The sequence below is a fragment of the Clinocottus analis genome, unplaced genomic scaffold, assembly GCF_023055335.1.
Source record: "Clinocottus analis isolate CAN_PGR_092001 unplaced genomic scaffold, fCliAna1.0.p SCAF_17, whole genome shotgun sequence".
NCBI lineage: Eukaryota > Metazoa > Chordata > Actinopteri > Perciformes > Cottidae > Clinocottus > Clinocottus analis.
Genome location: NW_027175898.1, coordinates 8,316,111 through 8,338,529, shown reverse-complemented (window position 1 = coordinate 8,338,529; position 22,419 = coordinate 8,316,111). Strand labels below are relative to the sequence as shown.

Genomic DNA, 22,419 nt, shown 5'->3' with positions numbered 1-22,419 from the left:
GCATATTTTCTTTGAATCTGGTGGAATCCTATTCAGACTGAGATCTGGTGAAAGTTTTCTCCTCGCTCTGTGCATCACATCACAGACACACTTAACCCCTCCTTTTCTTCAAATGTCAACCCTAGTTCTTGCCTCTAAGGTCAACTGAGGGTTTGTTGCCTAATATGGTAACATTGGTTGCTGTACCCTATTACACAGGAGAGCTTTTTACAATTACCCATAACACAGAAAATATTACAAAACGTAGCAACTTATAGCATCCTATGCATTTTATAAGGTCTAATCACAAACTACACTTTAAATGAAGACCAAACAGTGCATGTATTCATTCAATGGTTATACAGGAAAAGAAAATAGTTATACGTTTTGAATGATTACACTTTTTTACTCTCATAATTTCCTCGATCACTCAACACCTAAACGCGATTAACGTTGGGTTGCACAGATGATTCACATTGGGGTTACAACCCGGGATAAAGTTTAGTTTACCTTGGATCTCTAAGATGATTTATAACTGAAAGCTCGGATGTCATTAAAATATACACATTTGATTTTATTTTGTAAAAGTTTATAATCCTTTCATGATTGCAATTTCACAACTGACTTTTAAATAATAATAATAATAATAATAATTTGATTCATCAGTCAAGCAGTAGTTTTTCATGAGAATTGGTGTTTTTGTTGAGTATATTCAGTTGAAACTGACCTTTCTGAGGTTAGGTTCAGAACCATTTTGGGTTCTGCCCTCTTAAGTTACACACTCGTATGACACAGTGTACCATCGGCAAACCAGACCACAAGTGATCGACTTTGATGCTATTGAAACACCCCAAGTGCAGCCCTCGATTCACACTTTGAAAAAACTAAACAAAGTCCTTCTTCAACACTGCAATCCTTTTCAAGTTGACACCGATTTGTCTTGTTCCATATCTGGTATCAGACTGGAGTCCAGATAAATATAGTAGTATCTTTTTCTAAGTTCATACTGAAACACTAGTTTCTCAAACAGGAGAATTCAGTTAAGAAATAAACAACAAAGGGATTTGATCTAATTTGGAAAGTGTTTTTAACAATCATCTTCTCAATCACAAATCTTCCCCATCACCAATCTCTTTTATTTTATTTGCTATTACAGCAACAATAACCTCCAATATAAAGTGAAAAAACTGCATTATTCTCACTGTTTGAGTCAGTTTGTTCCATCTGGTCTTACATGTGTGATTCATATCTCTTTAAAGTAAAAAATACCTTCTGCTGGGAAGTTATTCACTTGCCAAGTGTATACTTGGTGACATAACAGGAAGCGTAATTTCAGTTTGCCTCCTGAAAATATGATCATTTCAATCTAGCTCTGAAAATATACCCACACCTACAGTACCCACACAGTTAAACCATGACCTTTTACATGTGTCATTGAATTCATCCACACTTCCTTTTCCTATCAGTTTCAGCAGATTGAATTCAGCAAATTCAATTGTTAAAAACAGATAATTGAAGAAGAAGCGGAAAACAGAAAGAGATCTAATGAGATTCAGAAAATAGCATCATCTATAATCTATTATCATGCACACAATCACACACACTCACTCACAAAGACAATGGTATTGATACTTACAAAGTCCATTTTCTTAAGTGAAGTATTGAGTGCTCCGTGTGTGTGCACAGCAGCAATGGTTGTGAGTGTGTGCACAATGTGTGACCTATATCTAAAATAAACACTTTTTTGTCTCAGTGAATAAACACCAAACCTATTCAAGCCATTCATGCTCCTTTACATCTGAATAACGTACAACTGTTGAGTGTCATCTGTGTCAGACAATACATGATATTTACTATTCATTATTATTTCCAGGACAATACCATTGACTAACTAACCAGATGAATGCCATTAGGTTACACAGACAAACTGTCTTTTGTTATTGAAAATTGTTGTGCATTAAGATTTATCCAAGCACATAATAGAGTATACATTGGTCCATATTGTACTCATTACATTTGTATAGATGTGAAGTGTTTTTCTTTGCATGTTCCCTTATTTGCAACCAAACTATTGAATGAAATGTTCTTCTTGAACAACACTCACTTACTGAACAATTTACAGAGAGTTTCAAACAAACCCGAGCAAAGGCACCTTGTCAAAGAAGAATTCAGACACACAGGCTAAACAGGTTAATATGTGTGCTGGACTTGTACAGACAATTGCTACAATCATCCTGAGAAATCTCCAGCCAATGGTAAAGGCGGAAAAAAATGCCTTTCCTGCTGATATAACTAAAGCTTTGGAGAACTTTACCACTAGTGTGGGAGACTCCCTTTCTGGTAGCGTTGCTGCCACAAAATAATTGTCAGTACTGGTCAAGAGAAAAGTTCCAAAGAAAGTACAATCGGCCATATCTGTGGCCATCAACAGCTTTGTCTGGTCTACAGCGCTGGCCTTTTTTTTTTTTTTTTAAATGGAACCATGTGCAACACAACCTCTCTTCATGACATGAGAAGATATTTAGGTAAGCTGACATTGTGTTGGTACAAAATACTTTTTTTGTTTCGCCACAAACCCTGGAAAACATGTCTCAGAGCGTAAACTCTGTGATCTCTGTCCCCTGAGCGGCAAAAGCTGTGAGTGAAGTCCTCATAAAATGGTCCAGGGAGTCACCAGAAAAACCTTTTTAGCCTCAGAAGATAGAGACGACAAAAACGTTAAAAAACACAGCTTTTTCAAGTTTGTTCAAAAACTATTTTAAAAAATGCAGGTGGAGCTGAAGAGCGTGTTTACAGCAAAAGACACCAACTTCCTTTTTGTGCGTCTGAAACAGCAAAGACTCGTTCGAGATGAAGCCGGCATTCTCCTAGGAGCTGTTCCAGATACTCCCAGGCCCAAACCTGAAACAAGCTTTCAGAGCAGCAAGCCAACATCGATCAATGCAGTGTGAGAAGGCAGCTGTCTTCTCAAGTCGATTTCAAAACCATCTGAAAAGATGTTGGCAGCTTGTGTGTACTAGATTAAACCTGTAAGGAAAACACTGTAACCCATCATGTCCAGAGGCAAAATCAGGAAGTTCTCAAAGAAGCTGACAGCTGGCTGGACCGACATATCAGATTCCCATATTTCAAACAGGAAAACATCTCTCTAACTCTGTCATCTCTGAGCTCAGGAAGGGGGACGCCAGTAAGTCTCCCTTTTCTATTGAAGTTCTTTACGCCATAATGGAGGATGCGGTGGGAACGTTCTTGCAGCGGGTGCTACGGGCCTTCAGAAAAAGCAAGACCCAGAGACAATGTTATTGGTGCACTCACCAAAATCCAAGACATAATAGTTCCACCTGCTGTGATCTTAATGGTGTCGGCTTTAATGTCAGGTACCATATTGATAGAGTCAGATTTTTGAAGTGTCTGTCTTCTGAATCTGTTGAACCTTTAACGGTCTTTTTTCAACTCCATGCAGCGCCTCACCCCCAGTCTGGAGATACTCTCAAGGCCCAAAAAGGGAGTCTTCACAGTGTCAAGTGATCCCTCATCTCCTACAACAGAGAGGTTGATCAACAACCTCCTCACTGCTCTGGCCATGAGGCTCGTCACAAGAGCCTCTCGCACAAGCAGATGGCACTTGTTGAATACAGTAGCCAACGACATCATCAAACGCCTGTCAGACGTGCTGCGGAAGGAAATCAACTTGTCTGGATCTGCTGTCACAAAAGTCCTTGACAGCATAAGTTAAATCAACAAGGCCGTTATCAAAGACCTTGAAAAGTTTGTCTCTCAACGAAAGCTAGTGGGGTTTGCAGAATATTAAGAACCATCTGACGGCCCTCCTCAGCTCCCCGCCCCCAAAGACGTGCACAGTTGCCAGGTGTTTTTCAGAAATGGGGAAAAGTTTAATCAAGCCGTTCAAGTGGTACGTCAGAGGCAGCTGCCAAATCACCATCCTCCCCTCGTCCTTGAGTTTTCTCCGGGTCCTCTGGTGTCCTCCCATATTTCAAGCCTAACATAAAAACACGACGGCTTAGTGTTTCCTTCAACATTTCAAATACGAAAATAAATGAAAACAAACAAAATTGAATACAACTTTTGGTTGTGTAATCCTCTGCTGTCAAATGTTGACAAAAGTTTACATTTTAAACTGGGTTGAAATGTTTAAAAAAAATAAGGTGCTCTCTTTAAACAAAAATGTTGTTGAATGTTGAATTAACTTCATTGCGCTTTTTTTTTTTGTCTCGGTTTAATTTAAGCACCAAGAGAATCAGAATCAGAATCTATTGTCCATGTGTTTCTACACAACACATACATGGCATTTGACTCTTTACTTTACCTATTATACACAATAAACAATATAAATATAAAAAAGACATTAAAGACAACAGAGACAAAAAGACAATTAAAGACAATCGAGACAACAGAGTAATCAGAGTAGTGCAGATGGAGGTGTCTGATTAATTGTTCATCAGAGTGACTGGTTGTTTCTGGCTGGTTGTACAGAATCCTGACCCCACCTCTGTCGGCTTCCTCTTGAGCCCTGACGAAGCTGCCTGAGGCCCTTTGTTCCATTGTAGTTTGCCTCTTTGTTTGAACTTGTAAAAGGTGAAATAAATTACTTTATTTTCCCGATTCCAACTGGTTTCATGTTTCCCCTTCCGTGGGGTGTAAGTAACATTTACAATACATGTTGTGTCGTCTTTTTTTGTCACTGCTGAACACTGAAAAGAGCTCGATAGGTCTCATATCTACATCATCTGCTCAAAAGGAGTGAATAATAACTATGCATTAACATTAAAAGCGTTTCATATTTATTGATAAGACTCATTTGCAGACTTCAAATGGACTACAGTTTAATATTCTACTGTAGGTCTTTGAAAGGAGATGATGAAATAACAGCATGCACTTGTTTCATAGAGCATTATATGGCGAGGCTTTGCAGAAGAATGACATATTCTGCTTGCAGGCAGACAACCAGACAGAATAAGTGTATTATTTAATAATATCCCAGATTTCCAAGCCTCCATCATTAAACAACACACATGCTCAGACCGTCTGCAGGGGAGCTCCTCCAGGGAGCCCGCAACCCTGCCTCCTGTTCCTCGTGTTGCCAGGACAACAGAACACTAGTCAGTGTCTCATAGCAACAGATTAGAATCCCATTCCCACCAATCAGGAGCCAGGTGCTTGTAGAGGAATCCCTCTTGTCCCTCCATTCTGATTTGTAGGAGGAGAGAGGGGGCGGGGCCACTTGTGTTGTGTGTTTTACACAAAGCATCCTTCCGTAGTGTTGACTATCAGAGATGGCTCCAACAACAGGCCATCTGCGGTTTGTTGTTAGGCAACATTTACTATCTATAACACACTCGCACAAAATGTTAACAAAAATCTCTGTGTTGGCTCTGTTCCAGCAATAACTGATCATGGCGTATTTTGTAATCAATTCAAGACATAATGTAATCATAAAAGTACAGAAGGTTAACCATTTTATCAGGAAATTAAAGCTTTTCTAACACCTTTGTAAGACGGAGTTGTTGAGCTTTTGTACTTAAAGTCATTGTGAGCTCTTGTTGTGTGTCGATATTACATTTCTGTACTTTTAATGAAGTGAGATGTAATTTCAATGAGATTGAGATGAAAATGCTACCTTCAGTGTACTTTGACCACAACCACAACAAAGATTGTCCATTCTTAAGAATCCGAGGCTATAGATCTCTAGAGTATAGAAGTGATTGCTCTCTGCAAAATTAAAATGACTTGGAAAGCCTTAACCTCCACTGTTTGTTTTAGACCACTTAGCCATTAAATCCTTCCTCATAGCGTTTGCAGCATTATCCAAATGTTTTGGAAACATGTTATTGAAATGTGGTTTACTGTGAGTCCAATATTTAATTTATTAATTGGGCTAGTTTTGTAGTATGCACATAGGACCTTACTATAAAATGTAGGAGATAATGTAATACATATGAATTTGTGATACATTTGATGACCATTTTGTATCTTTTAGAAGGAGCTAACGTGAAAGCAAACTATAGAGTAATTAAAGATGGATTTTTGCACTTTACTCATGCAGTTATACTTCACTAACAAACAAAATACATCCGTCGGTGACTCTTTTCCCTTGTATAAATAATAGATGTAATGCCAAAATAGCATTCTGACATGCAGAAATCACAGAAGTAAACTCCATGTAATTTTTGGAGAAAGAGCACTTGCACACATAAACTCCACATGCTTTGGCTTGTCATTATTTTTCATATAGCATGGTCTGCTAGAACCACAGTTATCTCCAATAGTAGTTTTTCTAGAGTCTTTCTAGTATTTGCATTGATCTTACATTTAAAAAACAACCATAGAAGCCTACAAAAAGAGGGGCAGAAGGAAGCAAAGATGAAGGATAAAGGATCCTTCTTTGCTTGCTGCATCCTTTTCCCCAGATGCCTGCTTGTAGTGATGGAGGGGAGGAGCTGACATTCTGAATATTTGTATAACATTGGCATTAGTTTCTGTGAATACATAATATCATCATCTTGAAAGGTTAGACTGAAACAATGCATTTGGGGGGAATAATAGGCAAGTGATACTTGATTATCTTTAATGATAATCAGAAAAATACAGTTTGGCTTTGCAATCCATCACAACAAAAATGTAAACCCATTGACAAGAGTACAATGAAGGGATTTCACAACACAGTATTTCTCAAGCACTAAGGTTTTCATTTGGTTCACTCCTGCTTTCTTTCCTCATGAATGTATAAAATTATAAATACAAAACAAAAAAGGGAATAACAGAGTGACCTTTGTGGCTCTTCTGTGATATACTTAAAGTATCACCACTTTTACTGCTCTCTTAAGACATGTTATCAAAATCTTTGCAACCATGTCATGCATTTGCAGTCCTCAATGTGAGTTAGGATGCATCAAAATGGATTGAGACGTAAATGTGTGCTCCCACATGAACGTAAAACGATGTAAATTAGAATTTATGAACTCGGGATATTTACAAAATGTATTTTAATTAATACGGTTTGGGTTGATTGTGCTCAAATGTGTAATGGCTTTCTAACTAATGACAACATTTTACATTCTGAGTGGATTTACTTAATGTGGAAATAACACTCTTGTCTAGATGACATGGCTGCCTGTCAGTGCTCTGAAGGCTTTTAGTGAAATACAGTCCTTGGGTGATATATTTAACCCTGCTGGGGCAACTTCCCCCTCTTGGAGTTCTTGAGTTGGGGGAGTTGGCCGGACAGGGGAGGAGTGCATGTGGAGGCCCAGATAGGGCCAGCGTAACCTTTCCTCCAGATTCCATAACTGAGTTGAAGCGGCCTGCCCCACTTATATCACAAACAGGCTGCTGTGCTTAGACCCGGGCTGCCTGTCATGCCTGCATGTGAACACGTTTTCCTCGTAACTCCTCCCTCTTCCCCTGTCTTCTCACAAACTGCTGGCACTGCAGCTAAACTGCCACAGTCCCAAGCCCTCATTGCTCTCTGAGGTCATGCTTACGTGAGTCATACTGAGGCACGGCTTCAGTTAGCAGCCAGGCGCTGCAGGGCTGGGCGAACACACCTGCTGTATACTACCTTCTGCTGCTGGCAAGTTGCAAACAAACACCAATTTACCAATGTTATGCCAGGTGTGGAAGTGAGGTCACGTGAGTTTTGTTTACATATGCAGGGAATCTTAGAGTCAGAATCTAAAATATCATGCGTCTGATGCTCATGAAAAGGACACTGGGTCTACTAGTGTTAAAACCACTAGTAGACCCAGTGTCCTTTTCATGAGCATCAGACTAGAAGGTAAAATATATTGTTTTTACCAATTGGTAATATTTACAAATCCTTGTGAACTTTTTTTTTACATCAGGCCTTTCAGAAGTTCATTAGGACTTCTGGAACATTTTCTCTTTGTTCAATTGCAGTTGGTGATATAACAGCATATGTAGGTCAAGACCAATTTGAGTTTTCCTACATGTGCTTGTGAGAATGATCTCATAGGAATTGGCAGACAATAGGCCCCCAGGAAAAACAGGCCAATGTGCCTTACCTATACATAAAGTTCAAAGCATACATTTAGTAACAGGAGAACAAAGAACACTCTTTTTTTCTTCACCCATGATGAAAAATTAGTGCATCAGTACACTTGGATTCTCTTAAAAAATGAATTTGTCTGCTCATGTTAAAAAAAAAAAGAGTATGGTCCACATATGTATATAATGGGGCATCGAGGTTGGCTCCACCCTCGAATCTTTGAGTTGCTACACACACAGACAAAAAAAAGTGATAATCATTCCATAAATAGGGTATTTAAGCAACATGTATCCAAATTTATCATTTATAGCATTTAATTGGTGGCCTCTCCTTGGTGACTTGATTTGCAGCAAAATCACATTTTGAAACATACTTTTGAAGTGACAGTGATACATTATTACACTAATAAGATGGTTATGGACTACAGTAATAACATAGACGAAGAAATCATTATGATTACTATAAAGCTTTGTGACTATGTGTTTGTGCAGTTTTTACATTCAACCACTTGTTTATCTGTTTTTTTTCTGTAAGAAAGCTGCACAGACACCTAAGAAAAAATAAGACAGAAACCCGCGCTTCATCGAGACACTGGTGTTGCATTCAGGTATTGTGGGAAACGTGGTAAAAATTATATATCTCGCGTTGCTCTCTCGCGTTCAAGTAGATGATAAAGTTTGACAATTTTTTTTACTGGCAAGGAGAAGTAATATGCAATCAAGTCAAGCAGAATATGTCTATTTATATTACCCTAAAACAAAATCCTGTGTTATAAAATGCAATAATCAACCTAGCCGTTTTAATCATTCCCTGTTAAGTATAAACTCACTTCTTCAAAGGCTTGTTAACATTATTTAGCAATTTTAAATAAAAAATGTAGATAGGGATATTCTTTACTGGGTTGGGGAACATACTAATATGTAATCCACACCTGAGCAGCCAAACAACAGACATGATAAAACAAGTAGGCACACTCTTCTTTCATTGTAAAATAGGTAACACTTAAACTTGAAAAATGCGCAGTAACAATATAGAAGGCCATTTTTGTGAATTTGCATAGGCCCATGTATAAAAAGGAAGATTGTGTGTACATTATGTGTTACTGAACTCCTTTCTAGTCTTGGCAATTTCTCTTTGTCAAAATATATCAATTACAATGATGCTCATCTTTTTAGATCCGTTAAAAAAACAATTTCCTTTCTTGTCTGATTTCTACGTGGTTATTCCTACAGCCCGTAAATGCAGCATAGACTGGATCGACCTTTCGCCTAGTTAACGGACGGCAGTTCATCGGGTTTACCCTGACACTGCTGACTCTCACGGCCACGCCCACCAACGGCCACGCACCCTATTTCCTCCAACCGTCCGGCGAGCACGCACTGTTCACGCGCTCTCTGCTCCCCCATTTGCCGAAGCTCCTCACACACTCAATTGTGATTGGCGCAGTGTTGCCACCCGCCGGTGCGTGTTGTGAGTTTTGTTTTTCTTTTTTTTCCCTCCTCCCCGTGTTTTACACACACAGCTGAGAGAAAAGGGAGTCAGTCAGAGAGAAAAGCGACCTCAACCCTACCCCGGCGCAGGCAGCAGATCTGGCAACCGCCGTCTCTTTGTTCTGTACGGGCTCTGACGACCACTAAGTGATATTTCGACTTTTTATTCCCCAATGCCATCGCGAAGATTTACAGAAATGGACTCAAACGGGGTAAGATTTTTTTAAAACTGTTTACGTTACTTTAATTTGGGCGCGACATTTATTTCGCCGTCCAGTAACATTCACTTTGTTTACTTGATTTGATATTTCACAACGAAAGATAAGTCATACGCTAATGCAACATATTCATACAATTTCATTCATATTAATCCCGGCATCATCCCAGCGATGCCAAGTCAACCATATTAAATGTAAACCTAACCCCTAAACCCATATTTCGCTCTTTAAAAATGTAATTACCTACACATATCTATGGTCATCTCTAATTTCATTTAAACAAGTAGCCTGTCATTGTTGACACATTATTACATCTGGCTATGTGCTTGTGGAGAATCTGCAATCTGCTTAGTTCACTGTAATAATGCGTAATAAAGTTATAACGTAAAAACAAGTTACTTCCTGATGCGTACCCGCTTTATGGGGATTTCACATTGCTCATCTCAGCAGCACGTCACTGTTTGGTCTATATTTGGCAATGGGAGGCGTCCTGGCTCTGAGCCAAAGGCAGTGCGTGCTGGGCTGGGGAGTAGTCATCAACACCCCCTCTCCCTTATTGGAAGCATCGTGTAATTTGGATGGGAACTTTAGATTGAGGAACAGTGACAGAGCAGATGATAACTGGAATCACAGATTTCCCTCCATTCTGGTCAATGGAATAAAAAGCTCACCAAATAATTCAGTTGAAAAATGCCTCACTGAAGTACTTTCGTTTCACTTGTTTTGTCTGAAGTTTATTTGTTGTTCCTTTCAGGCTGAGTATATGGATCATTGCGGGTCCTATGCAAAGAGAAGGAGGCATGACAGTGAACAGTCTGTCCCGAGTGCAACCTGTGGCCTGGAGTACACCGACCTGGAAGCCGCTGAAGCGCTGGTGTGCATGAGCTCTTGGGGCCAGGGCCACTTCCTCGGCAGCAACAGGCCAAACCCCTGCAAGCCCAGACCCCTAACCCCAGCTTCGGACTCTTGTGACTCCCTCATGCCGTCAGAACTTCCAGAGCCCCCAAAGGACTTTGTGTCCCTCTCCTCCCTGGTAAGTCACTTTTTATGCCGTATGGATGTCAACCTATTGAATAATATGTATGTCAGATTTGTAACCCACATCTCAATAAGAGCAGACACTGATATCGCACAGCCTTGAAAACCATTTAGATTACTTCTGCTTGTTTAGTAAACATTCCTGAGAGTCAAGGTTTCCATCAATAGCTTTTTGATGTGAATGTGTAAAGAGAAGTGTTCATGGTTTATTACGTGAGACTCAGGCAGGTGAGAGGGGCTGCAGCAGAAAAAGTCATGATACTGTAACGTGGTTTGACCTTCAGACAGAGTGTCATAAAGAGTCATAAAAATCACAGTTTATAGCTCTTTATAACTTAGAGTGATCATTAGTCTTGTGTTGCCACCTCTGCACATTCCCCTGTACATCTTGAAACACCCTCCTTATCACCATGTCGTCAGGTTACACTGGTTACATCTTTTAATGTTCTTCCCTCCCTTTTTTGCAGTGTATGACTCCCCCTCACAGCCCCAGCTTTGTTGAGGCATCCAGCACAGTGCTCCAGTCAAGCTCTGGCCTGGCCGTGTCCTCACAGCACTGTGGGTCCGGTCTCCATCAGCCTGTCCTGGCACCCATTGCTGAAAAGACACCCTCCCTCCCTCCTCTGCCACAGCCCTGCAGAGCCATGGCGACCAGCGTCATCCGCCACACCGCAGACAGCACCCCCTGCCAACACCGCATTCCAGTGGCCCCCAATCCAAAGAAAACCAGAGACGCAGTAACGGCTGCAACGGTCGAGCAGCAGCAGCAGCGTATTACAAAGACTGAGCAGATAACCAGACCTCCATCTACTCCTGCTCCTCTCACACCCACGGTGTTCGCCTCAAGAACAGAGTACTACGCCAGTCCCCTAAAACCATGTTTGAACAGTGTCTCCACCCCCACTCCTGTCAATATGCTGCCGCTAAGCAACCCTCCCACTCCCTTTGCTCCCCCAGCCATGTCCCCGCCCTCAATCCCCAGCCCTCAAATCATCTGCCAGATGTTCCCTGTCAGCAGCCAATCAGGTATAATCTCAGCCTTCATCCCTGGTGCGGTTCAGACAACCAATACTGGGATTCGGACCACCACCACACCCATCCTCCCCCAGCCGGCCTCAGCTAACGCCGCCCCTGTTCAGCAGTCCCTCATCATGGGCTCGGCGATGCCCCAGGGCACGGTGATGCTAGTTCTCCCTCAATCCTCTATCTCTCAGGCCCCTCACTGCCCTCAGACTGTCATGACTCTGGGCAACACCAAGCTGCTACCTCTGGCCCCGGCCCCAGTGTATGTGCCAGCGGGGCCCAGCTGCGGTATAACAGCAACAAAGATGGACTTTTCCCGCAGGAGGAACTATGTCTGCAACTTTCCAGGCTGCAGGAAGACATATTTTAAGAGCTCACACCTCAAGGCTCACCTAAGAACACACACAGGTGAGGGGTTAACTGCATTCAGAAGTGTTTGGTTTGGTTGATAGTCGTGAGGATGTGGAAAGAAATTGGGACCACAGATGAGTGTTCCATCCTGTTTGTAAAACATTCCTTTCTTGGATTTGTCGTTCTTGACGGGAAGAAAGTGAGCTCATTGTTGTATATCTTAGGCACGATGGGGTAAAGTTGTTATGACTGCAGTTTGACTCACTTACTGACTACCTACTCTCCTTGTTTCCTCCCTTAGGTGAGAAGCCTTTCAGCTGCAGCTGGGATGGCTGTGAAAAGAGGTTCGCCCGCTCCGATGAGCTCTCCCGCCACCGGCGGACACACACGGGTGAGAAGAAATTTGTGTGTCCCGTGTGCGACCGGCGATTCATGCGCAGTGATCACCTCACCAAACACGCCCGCCGCCACATGACCACAAAGAAAATGCCCTCCTGGCAAGCTGATGTCCGGAGCCTGAACAAAATGGCTGCTGGCAAGACACCTCCTCCTAAACCAGGACTTGCCACACTAAGCATGCTGGTACCTGCCGGCTCAAAGTAGACAATGAACGCTGCCATCCTACCCACTCCCAAGATACCACAGGGACACCGGGAGCAGCCAAGCACACAAGGCTGCTCCTAATTTCACTCATGGGAATGACAGAAAAACATGCACTGGACTCTTTTATTCCTCTCGACTGCTCATTTGTACATGTATTTTTCTTTAAAGGATTCTTTTGTTTACTTTGATATATTTGATAATATCAATGCACTCTTGCCAAAGCCTTTGTATGAAGTTTGTCTTATACATTTCACCTTCCACCCTTCCTACAACACTTTCTTTTTGTTTGTGTTGATACTGGTATATATATATATATATATATATATATATATATATATATATATATATATATATATATATATATATATATATATACATATGGGAATGTATTGATTGTTGTATTATGAAAATGCATTTATTTGTCATTTTTGGGAAAACACGCAAAAATGATATGAATATTAACCATCAGTACTACGATTATACCTTGATTATATCTCCCTGTCTAACTTTTCATATTATTTAATACATATTTGTAATAAAAAAGATTAAGTGAGTCAGTGTTTGTGCATTTTGTGACCTTTCTGGTGAACCTAAGTGTGGGATCGAGGTAGAATCAGCAGTCTTTCCCAGAGTGGTGTCTGGCCACATCCTGTGTGCGTCACGCGCTGACTCCCCCCACTACCGCCCTCTTCTGGTCCACTGGCTGGATGAAATTAGGTGTTATGAAAGCTCTTTGGTAAGACCATTTAAGGACATTGTGTACTGTTCATTAGCTCAGAGCGATATTGTTGATGAGTCAGCAGACTAGACAGATTTGTTTGCAGTGTTTTAGAGTTTATTTGCTGATCTCTTGAGCCCATCCAGCACTGTCACATGGGGAGGTGGTGAGGCTGTGTGACTCTTGCATAATAAACCACTCAGTTGTATTCAGGGAAAAATGTTTCCAGTCTGATATAATTTGGAAAACATATCTTGTTCTTTTACTTAGTGGTCCTAAATATAAGTTCTTAGTAATGGCAAATGTGCAAAAAAAAAAATCACAGTGAAGCACTTGTTGGAAGTGTAATTATTTTTTCTCATATTCCCTCCAACAACCCTGACACAAATATGTATAAAATGTATTTGGGCAAGTACTATGACCATATATAACGCTGTGGTAAACAGGTGCACGGTCGTAGTTTAACATATAGATTGGAATGTAAACAGGTTATGCAGTAATGTAATAAATGCAGATATGAAATTATAGAAGAAAGACAATTTCAGCTGGAGAAATTGTGAGGATGCAAGTGGAAAATATATAAAGCAAACAAAAAGGAGCCTTATAGATGCTGCTGGTGCTGCCTCCATCCTCTCTCCCTCCCTCTCGCCTACACATTCATGAGCAGTGGTCCCACACCCAGTAACAGCACGCCCCTTCCAATCAGACAGTGAGAAATATGAACTGCTGGGGGTGCGACCAATCACTTCTCTTTCCTGCGTATCCGCCCCTTTGCCTTACTGACCGACTTCTTCACTGGCTCTCTGCCACTTCAGCAGCGATCTATAGTGACATCTTGCGGCCAATTCATGTAATTTCACTATTTACAGCAGAACATGTTAGTTTTACATAGTTAGAACATTTTACTAGTATAGGTGATCGTAATGCATTTCACATTTGATGCCTACTAAAAAGCTTCATACAATTATGATTAAAATTACGTGTCATTAAAAATTAAATTGTGAATATTTTCTTGCTCTATTTAGTTTTTTTTGTGCATAGTTTTGCAGGTGAAATTAACACAAAGAATATGTGTACATATAGACTAGACATAGATAAGAAGCTGTCTGTGTGGTCTCAAAACACAATGCAGCCTCTATTTAGGCTAGTCTTTAATAAAACCCATTCAACTAATGTTAACGAAGGTTGGTAGTAATACACGAGATCTTCAAATAACTGTAGGGGTATTTATAGCAATATGTTTCCGTTTGAATTGTCAAAATGTCCGCTGTGAAAATTGTCTATTTAGAAAAGCGCAAAACTGTGTATATGTAAGGTCATAGAACTTTAAGTGCCAAAAGGTACACACACATAAATGTAATGAATGAATGAATCACAACACAACACTGTAGGTGTGTGTGTGTGTGTGTGTGTGTGTGTGTGTGTGTGTGTGTGTGTGTGTGTGTGTGTGTGTGTGTGTGTGTGTGTGTGTGATTTTATCAGCCATGGCACTATTTCATTTTGGTCAATTATTTTGAATTAAATTACGAATGCTTATAATTTTTCTGATTATATTTTTTCAGTTAAATATTTTAATTCATGCATTAAATCCTGTGGGATCTAAACGCGGCACACACACAAAAAGTTCCACAGGGAAGAGTTTCCTTGTTGCACCAAAGACTTTCATGTTGCTATGGTTACATCAACCGAACGAGGAGGTCAGAAACTAAACACACCTTGACGATTTAAAACGACACGAAAAACAGCCCGTGCCTCTCCTTTAATTAGCTCACTTCGCTTCTGGACTCACTTTTAGGACGTTTCAGACCTTTATTTCTAATCGTCGTCGTCAGCATGGAGGTTGGAGATAAGCTGAGAGAACTCGACATGACGGTAGAAGAAGTGGACCGGCTGACAAAAGCGCTCAAAGACGAGAAATTCGGGGAAATGCTGCGCGATTACGCGCGCGAACTGTCGGACCCTGAGAATAAGAAAAGGTACGAAGAAGAGATCAAACTCCTGGAGCAGGAGAGAGGAAACACGATTGAGTTCATCAACCCGAAACCGTTTCGGTCTCTCAGGACGAGTGTGGACGGCAAGCAGAAGTGTTTCATCAACATCTGCGCCAGTGAACACGTTGGAAAGCCCACAGTTAAAGGCGGGGTGTCGGAGGACGGCCGCAGGGGACAGTGCTGGTCCCTGCCTCACAGTCTGCCCCCAGGGAGACAAGACACAGACCCCAAAGGGAAGAAGATCAAGATCCATGATGTCATCTTCCACCCTGATACTGTGCACATGGCAAGCAAAAACAAGAGATTTATGGACATGGTGGACAGCACGGCCATTCAGGGAATCCAGAAAGCTTTCAAAGTGACTCTGGATAAAAACAATGTGAGGGAGATGAGCACTAAATACAAGGGTGCCCCTCAGCCTTGTGTCCTCCGAAAATCCATTCCTGGATACAAATCCAAGGAGCCCTCAGAGGAGCCGGACCCTCTTGCCTTCCCATACCCGGATGACAAAAGACCGACAACGTCACTGCAAATGAAGGCCACAGAATCAGCTGCAAAGGAAAACAGCAGTGATGCTGAACCTAAAAGCCACAAGCCTAAGAAAATCAAAGAGCCCACCAAGCCAAACTACACAATAAAATATCGCTCATTCGTGGATCTCCAAGACTTCAGATACGCTAGAGACTCCGCCCAAAGCCCTAGGCCCAAAGAGATAGTGGTGACCGTCGCCATGCCCCTTCTGAAGGCGGCCTCAGACGCCAGCCTGGAGGTAAAAGAGAGGCAGCTGCTGCTGGCGTCCAAGAAACCAGCCTACAGACTGGAGCTGCCCTTAGCCTACCCTGTGGATGAAGATAAAGGAGAGGCCAAGTTCAATAAACAGACAGGACAGCTCACAGTCATGCTGTCTGTTCTTCCTTCTGATGAGGCATTCGTTTACGCTGCAGGGTCTTCTCAGGCTAGTGTTTGTGATGATGAGAGTCAGGAAGAGAAAAAAGAGGTGAATGAGGAGGATGAATGGAAGGAGACAAAGAGGGAAAGCAAGGACAGCGAGGAGCAAAATACTGTGAAGGATGTTAGGCAGCAGAGAAGGGGAGAGAAAGTTGATGAAGAGGGTCAAAGAGGTCATGATGAGAAAGGAGGGGAGCAGAGGAGGGAAGAGGAGGAAAGTGTAACAGGAGAGGAAAGGGTAGTGGAAGAGAAGGCAACACAGGAAGGAGAAAAGAGTGGAGAAGAATTGAAAGAGACTAAAAGAAAAGGCCAAGAAATCAAGGAAGAGATATTGAAAGAGCAGAAACAGGAAAGTGACAAAGAGGTTAGAAAGTCTAACCAACAGAAAAGGCGGCAATTTGAAGACAAGGACTCTGGTCTAGGTTTTCAAAGGGCTACTGTTTCTGTAGAAGAAATAAACTCCTTGCCTGATGATTATAACAAGCTTGAGGCCACACCTGAAACAGATAACCAGCTTGGTTTAGTTCTTGAAGAACATTTAAGGTGTGTAGAAAAAGAGGGAGGAGTCAATTTGATGTCTTGTTTGGAGTCACCATCTAAAATGAAGACTTCAGACATTAGAAAGGAGGTAAGATGAGTCCTGAAATACCATAAACTGTGGAGACAAGGATGTAAACGTGTGTTGACACTAAGCTGTTTATATCTTTCTGTTGTAGGTGGAAGTGGACGCTGCATTTCAAAATTACAAATCAAGTGAGAAATCCCAAACATCCACAGCCACTGAACCTCAGAGCCACAACATGAAGCAGGATGAGGGGAAGAGTACAGACCTAGATGACCTGCCAAAGGCACAAATCCTCCACAGACCAGAGCCCGACAACAAGCCGCCACCTGTGTTATTAAGGGAAATTGATAAAGATGGAAAAGAAACGATCATCAGTGACCATTCCACATCTGCTGGGTTCATCTTCCAGAACTCCCTGATGTATGAGCTCGACTGAGGACTGAGGGTTCAGAGGCTGTGAGGTGGTGCTCCTGTATCATAGAAAGTTACTGTTTATTTAAACAATATTAAATGTTCTTATTCTCAAAACCTGACCGTTGTCGTCAATCACTTAAATCAAATACACAATGCATAAATCATCTAAATGTCTCTGAATAAAATCATTGGCACAACAATGTGAATTATTTTATTTTATTGCCTTTTTCACATGAATATAAAACTTGTAGGTCATTAGCACAGTAAAAACAAACTCCTTTTCGCCAATGCCCACAAACCCTGAGGCACTGTGTTCAGGAAGAAACTCCAATTAATCTACTTTCTTTATTCCCTGCCGTGCAGAAGCAGGTCAGTTGGGGAGCCTACAAGAGGCGGGAAGAACAGGAAAGACGATGCATGACGTTTACCGGCGGCAATGACAAACATTTGTGATGTATTAGTGTGGCTGTCCACTATCCTTACATAAAGTCAGTGCTATTCAGGTACAGCGAAGTGCAATACAAGTTGTAAAACCAGCTGCTTTAAGCACTTTTAAAAAGAGTCAATATTCTCCTTTTTGTGTAAAGGCATTATTAGACGACTGTATCCTCCAACAGAATCTCTTAACCTGCAATCTATTGCATAAATCCACAGCAGTTTTGTCCATTTCCTGTCAAACAAAAAAGTTTGTTCTTCCTCATCTGATTCCTCTCTGGAATGAGTTGTCTAAAAACTCGGAGTAACAAGAGAGGGAGCAAAAGTGCTGCTGCACAGGAGCCTCCGTGCCCCCCATGTCGTCCACCAGGACAACCGTGTGCGAGACTTGGTGCAGGTTCATGCTGACCGCCGTCTTTATGTAGAAATTGATGCAGACCTGGCCGCAGTCGCACATCTTGGCAACTTCTAGGTCCCGACACAAGTGGGCAGGGATGAGTTGAGGACCGTATGGTAACCTGCGAGGGGAATCAGAAAGGACACAATGAGGAGGTCGCTGTGAGAGCCACAAGGACAACAGTGTGACATACAAGGCACGTTTGATTCTAACCTGAGGTTGGCCACAGCTCTGGAAGCCATCTCTTGGAGTGGAAGCGGGAATGTAAGATTCATTTTGTGGTCCAGAGGGTTCGGTTGGACAAATGGATTCCCAAACATGTCCAGGTTCTCCAGACTAAGTTTACGGAAGTCAGAGGGCAACATGGCTAGCTGGTTGTGCGCCGCTGACAGGAACCTCAACTTCGAGAGTCGGCCCACGTGGAACGGCAAACAGACGAGCTCGTTGTCGTCCAGCTTGAGGTTCACCAGCTCCTTGAGCTGGCAGAACTGAGCGGGGAGGGACTGCAGGCGATTTTGGCTGAGGTCCAGGAGCTGGAGGGTCCGCTGCAGGGTGGACAGGCAGAGGGCCTCGCTGAAGGCCTCCAGGTGGTTGTTGTGGAGGATGAGCTCAGAGAGGCAGCTGAGGTCACCGATGGTGGCGGGGAGTTTCTTGATGTGGTTGTTACTGAGGTCTAGCTTGCGGAGTGCTGCAAAAACAAAAGCAACTTAAAAAAAAGGAGGTAATCTAGCCATTTAGAATTGTACCATAGATGACATGACATTAAACTCATTAACCTTTAACTTACTAATGCCTTCTAATCTTCTTTATGAAAACAAAATGGGAGTAAAGTTCAGAAACAGACTGGAAATCAAAATATAAGTTTCAGTGTGCAGCCAACAACCCTGTCGGCTCATTCTACCTTTAAGTGACAGCATCCGCATGTCCACCCGTGACAGTTTGCAGTAGGAGACTTGCAGCTGCTCCAGAGAGTAGGGGAAGCTGGAGGTGAGAGGGTAGTCCTTCTTGGACACGATGGTGAGCTTCTTCTTGGGTTGCTCTACGTCTCTGGCGCGAACGGGAGTAAGCGTGGAGAGGGGAAAGCTATTGACGTCACTTCCTCTGTCTGCCAGACGAGCCGCTGAGAGGAAGTTCTTCAAGCTATTTGCATCCGCCTACAAATAAATGATTAGATGAAGGTACTGGTGAGATTCATAGGTCAGAGGAAAAAGCAGTTTAAGGGCTTGTGTATGACTAGTTTCCTTGAAATATCTGAATGTACTGGCCTGGAATATCTTGACACTTTCTTTGAATAAACATTAATGTTAATTTAAATGTATGGTCAATTTATTTGTGATTATAAAAAAACGTTGTCCTGTAGGTTGATTGAAGTTTGTGTGCAACATTGCCCACGATGTAGGACATTCTGTTCCTGCTGCTACCCTGCCATACTTATGTGTGTGTGTGTGTGTGTGTGTGTGTGTGTGTGTGTGTGTGTGTGTGTGCATGTCTTTTAACATGGCAGGTTCAACCACGTTAGAATATAAGTGAAAGGTCACCACAGCCCTCAAAACAGCGGGGAGGGCTTTAAAGCAACTGGAAACAATGAAGCTGATATGGTGACTGTCCAGTCATCAGCTGCAGTCAAAACAACTGACTGCGTCTGTCTGTCGATTGTAACATGTAGGTCGAGTCTTGGGACATTAAAAGGAAATAAGATTTAAAGTTGCTTCATCATGAACCTGAAAATCTGGTAAAACAACCACAACAACTTCGGAAGTCGTACCTTGCTCAAACAAATGTCAATAGCGGGTTCCTTTAATCTCACAGTGGCCTTGCCTTCCTCCACAAACCAAGTAAAGAACTTCTCGATGTTGTCTTTAAGCTGCAAGTGAAAGTTGGCAAATGTCAGTGATGGAAAAACACACGACGCAACAGCAGGGCGGGAACACATGACCGCTCAACCAAGAGTGATTCACGGTCTCAACAAGCGGAGACAGGAATAGCAAAAGCTTTGGAACCTTTTCCTCAACATGCAGGTGTATATTTTTACTGCACTATTTAAATGGCCGTTTGATATCAGAATCTCCTGAAGAGCCCCCAAAGGCAGCATTTGATGAGGAGTAATACATAGATAAATACAAAGTACATTAGATTGAACAAAGATGTATTTAGCCATATTGCATCCAGATAAACATTTTTCAAATTATAATTTAAGGAGATAAATAACACCAACAACAGTATTAACAAGTTGCATTAACTCAAACAAAAATAATATAGCACCATAAACATACAAAAGAGTTTGTTCTTCTTCTACATTATATTAAAAGGTCAGTAATAATATGGACATAATGTTTGAATTGTTTTCTCCTTTTTAAGTCTTTTTTAAATACTTTGCAACTAAAGTCAACCACTGAGCTGTTCTGGTGAATTAATCTTGCAAATACATGCTGAATAGGGGTCAAGACCCCTTCCTGGATGGATGGACTGAAGTATAAACAGATCCTACATGTGCAGATCGGCCAAAATAAAACAACGTGTATCAAACTAGAGAATAATACATGTAAAAGAAATTGCAGCAGCAGTACAGTACACACAATCAACAACACACACTGACCTTGTACTTGGAGCCTGCTCTGTCTTTAGCGGTGCAGATCATCATGTAGATGTTGCTGCGGTGACTCGTCTTGTCCAAGTGCTTCCCGATGGACAGCACGGCTCTCGTGCCCTTTCCTCGACTCTTCATCCCAAACGAGGGAAGCATCCGATTCAGCACTTCTACGTCACACTGCAGCTTCATCCCCAAATACTAAACCAACACCCGAGGTGGCCCAGCTTTAAGGCCGAGTCGGAGCAAACCGAGGGTCTAAATGCATACCAGAGGGAGGAAAGAAACTTCCGAGGAGAAGTAACGCGGAGCCAGTGACGCGCTGGAGCTACGGGCACAACACACACAGTGTCCCCGTCATGGATGTCAACAACCGGACACCGAGGGGCCGTCTCTACCGAGCGGCAGCTGCCTCTGCCCGGCTGTCGGAGACTCGATACACCGTGAGGGAACCGGGTCGTCAGCGGGGAAAACGCTCTGAGCTCCACGGTGTCTTGACAAAGTGTGAAAGGGCCCCCTCTGTTTAGTCGGTGTGGTTAGCTGCCGTTAGCATGAAATCGCGCGCGTGGGAAGTGACGTCATGGAAGCGGGCGCGCGTTTAAGAGGAGCGGGACAGACCCAGAGACAGACAACTACTTTATAATAAACGATCAATAAAACGTGGCACGGCTGGTGGAAAGTACATTTACTCAAAGACTGTGCAGTTATGAAGAACGTGTCATATTCTCTACCTGATTGTTTAATTTCATAATACTTTAAACTACAAATATTGAAGCCTACTTTTTACTTATTTGCTCACTTTAGTTACTAATCACTTTTTTGACATTAAGATTAATAATCCAAAATAAAATCATCAATTGGATATGATGTGTGTATTATTATGTAAAGATAATCTCCACATCACAATTCATCAATTTAACATAATTGACTATATGTTATTCTGCAATGGGCCTTACATGTGATGAATATACAACTTTTACTTTTGGTACTTCAAGCAGCTATATTTTGATGCTAATCTGTTTACTTTTACTTGCAACCAAGTATTACCGGTGTTGCATTACTACTTTTGAGATCTGAGCACTTCTTCCATCACTGGGATGTGTGGTCGCTTGTTTTACAAAATTGTAATTATTTTAAAATGACTATTTCATATTCTCTAATGCAGTCACATTTAAGATCAAAGACCACTATGTCATTCACCCAGTCTACATTATTAGCTGATCGGTTTCATAAAGCAACCAATAGAGGTTTGACAAAAACTCTTCACTCAAGGTCCACTTACTCGCTTTTTCTTGGCCTTTCGACGGTCCACATTTGCCCTGTTGCATGTTGCTCACTGAAGTTTCTACTGAGCTAAAACTGCTGAAGAAAATTGAAAAGCAATTTTATTATTTCTGTCTTTCTTTCTTTAAATCTTTACTGTTGAAACCATGAAAATATAGTCCTTTTTAATATAGTCCTTAGCAATAGTGGCATCTAGTGGTCAACAGAAAGAACGACCAGGGAGATGCATGTATTTGATAGCGTTTCTTACTTTGTAGATTCAGATTTTCAATATAAATCATAATCTTATAAACATGATGCACTGGTATAGCTTGAACTACTCCGACAACAGCATTAAAATGCTAAATAGTCA

At 41.8% G+C, this 22,419-nt stretch overlaps 3 protein-coding genes across 5 annotated transcripts; 2 read left to right on the top strand and 1 right to left on the bottom strand.

Moving 5' to 3' along the window:
• The first annotated feature begins 9,395 nt into the window (after positions 1-9,395).
• klf11b (Kruppel like factor 11b) lies at positions 9,396-13,024 on the top strand. Of its 2 annotated transcripts, none has more exons than XM_068580701.1 (4): positions 9,396-9,707; positions 10,468-10,746; positions 11,219-12,182; positions 12,427-13,024. In XM_068580701.1, the coding sequence occupies exons 1-4, from the start codon at positions 9,669-9,671 to the stop codon at positions 12,726-12,728; spliced, it is 1,584 nt and encodes a 527-aa protein (XP_068436802.1). In that variant the 5' UTR covers positions 9,396-9,668; the 3' UTR covers positions 12,729-13,024. The 2 variants fall into 2 exon arrangements, with proteins under 2 accessions (XP_068436802.1, XP_068436803.1); XM_068580702.1 differs by lacking the exon at positions 9,396-9,707 and adding an exon at positions 10,153-10,306 and having other exon boundaries at positions 10,469-10,746.
• Positions 13,025-15,127: 2,103 nt separating this feature from the next.
• Positions 15,128-17,478, top strand: LOC137787929 (protein kintoun-like). Its single transcript, XM_068580700.1, has 2 exons — positions 15,128-17,013; positions 17,102-17,478. Exons 1-2 carry the CDS (start codon positions 15,280-15,282, stop codon positions 17,384-17,386), a joined length of 2,019 nt encoding a protein of 672 aa, XP_068436801.1. The 5' UTR covers positions 15,128-15,279; the 3' UTR covers positions 17,387-17,478.
• Positions 17,479-17,591: 113 nt separating this feature from the next.
• On the bottom strand, positions 17,592-21,336 carry lrr1 (leucine rich repeat protein 1). Of its 2 annotated transcripts, XM_068580670.1 has the most exons (5): positions 20,793-21,336; positions 19,962-20,060; positions 19,098-19,350; positions 18,410-18,884; positions 17,592-18,317 (listed from the first exon to the last, which is right to left on the bottom strand). In XM_068580670.1, exons 1-5 carry the CDS (start codon positions 20,973-20,975, stop codon positions 18,062-18,064), a joined length of 1,266 nt encoding a protein of 421 aa, XP_068436771.1. In that variant the 5' UTR covers positions 20,976-21,336; the 3' UTR covers positions 17,592-18,061. The 2 variants fall into 2 exon arrangements, with proteins under 2 accessions (XP_068436771.1, XP_068436772.1); XM_068580671.1 differs by lacking the exon at positions 19,962-20,060.
• Between the last annotated feature and the right edge of the window lie 1,083 nt (positions 21,337-22,419).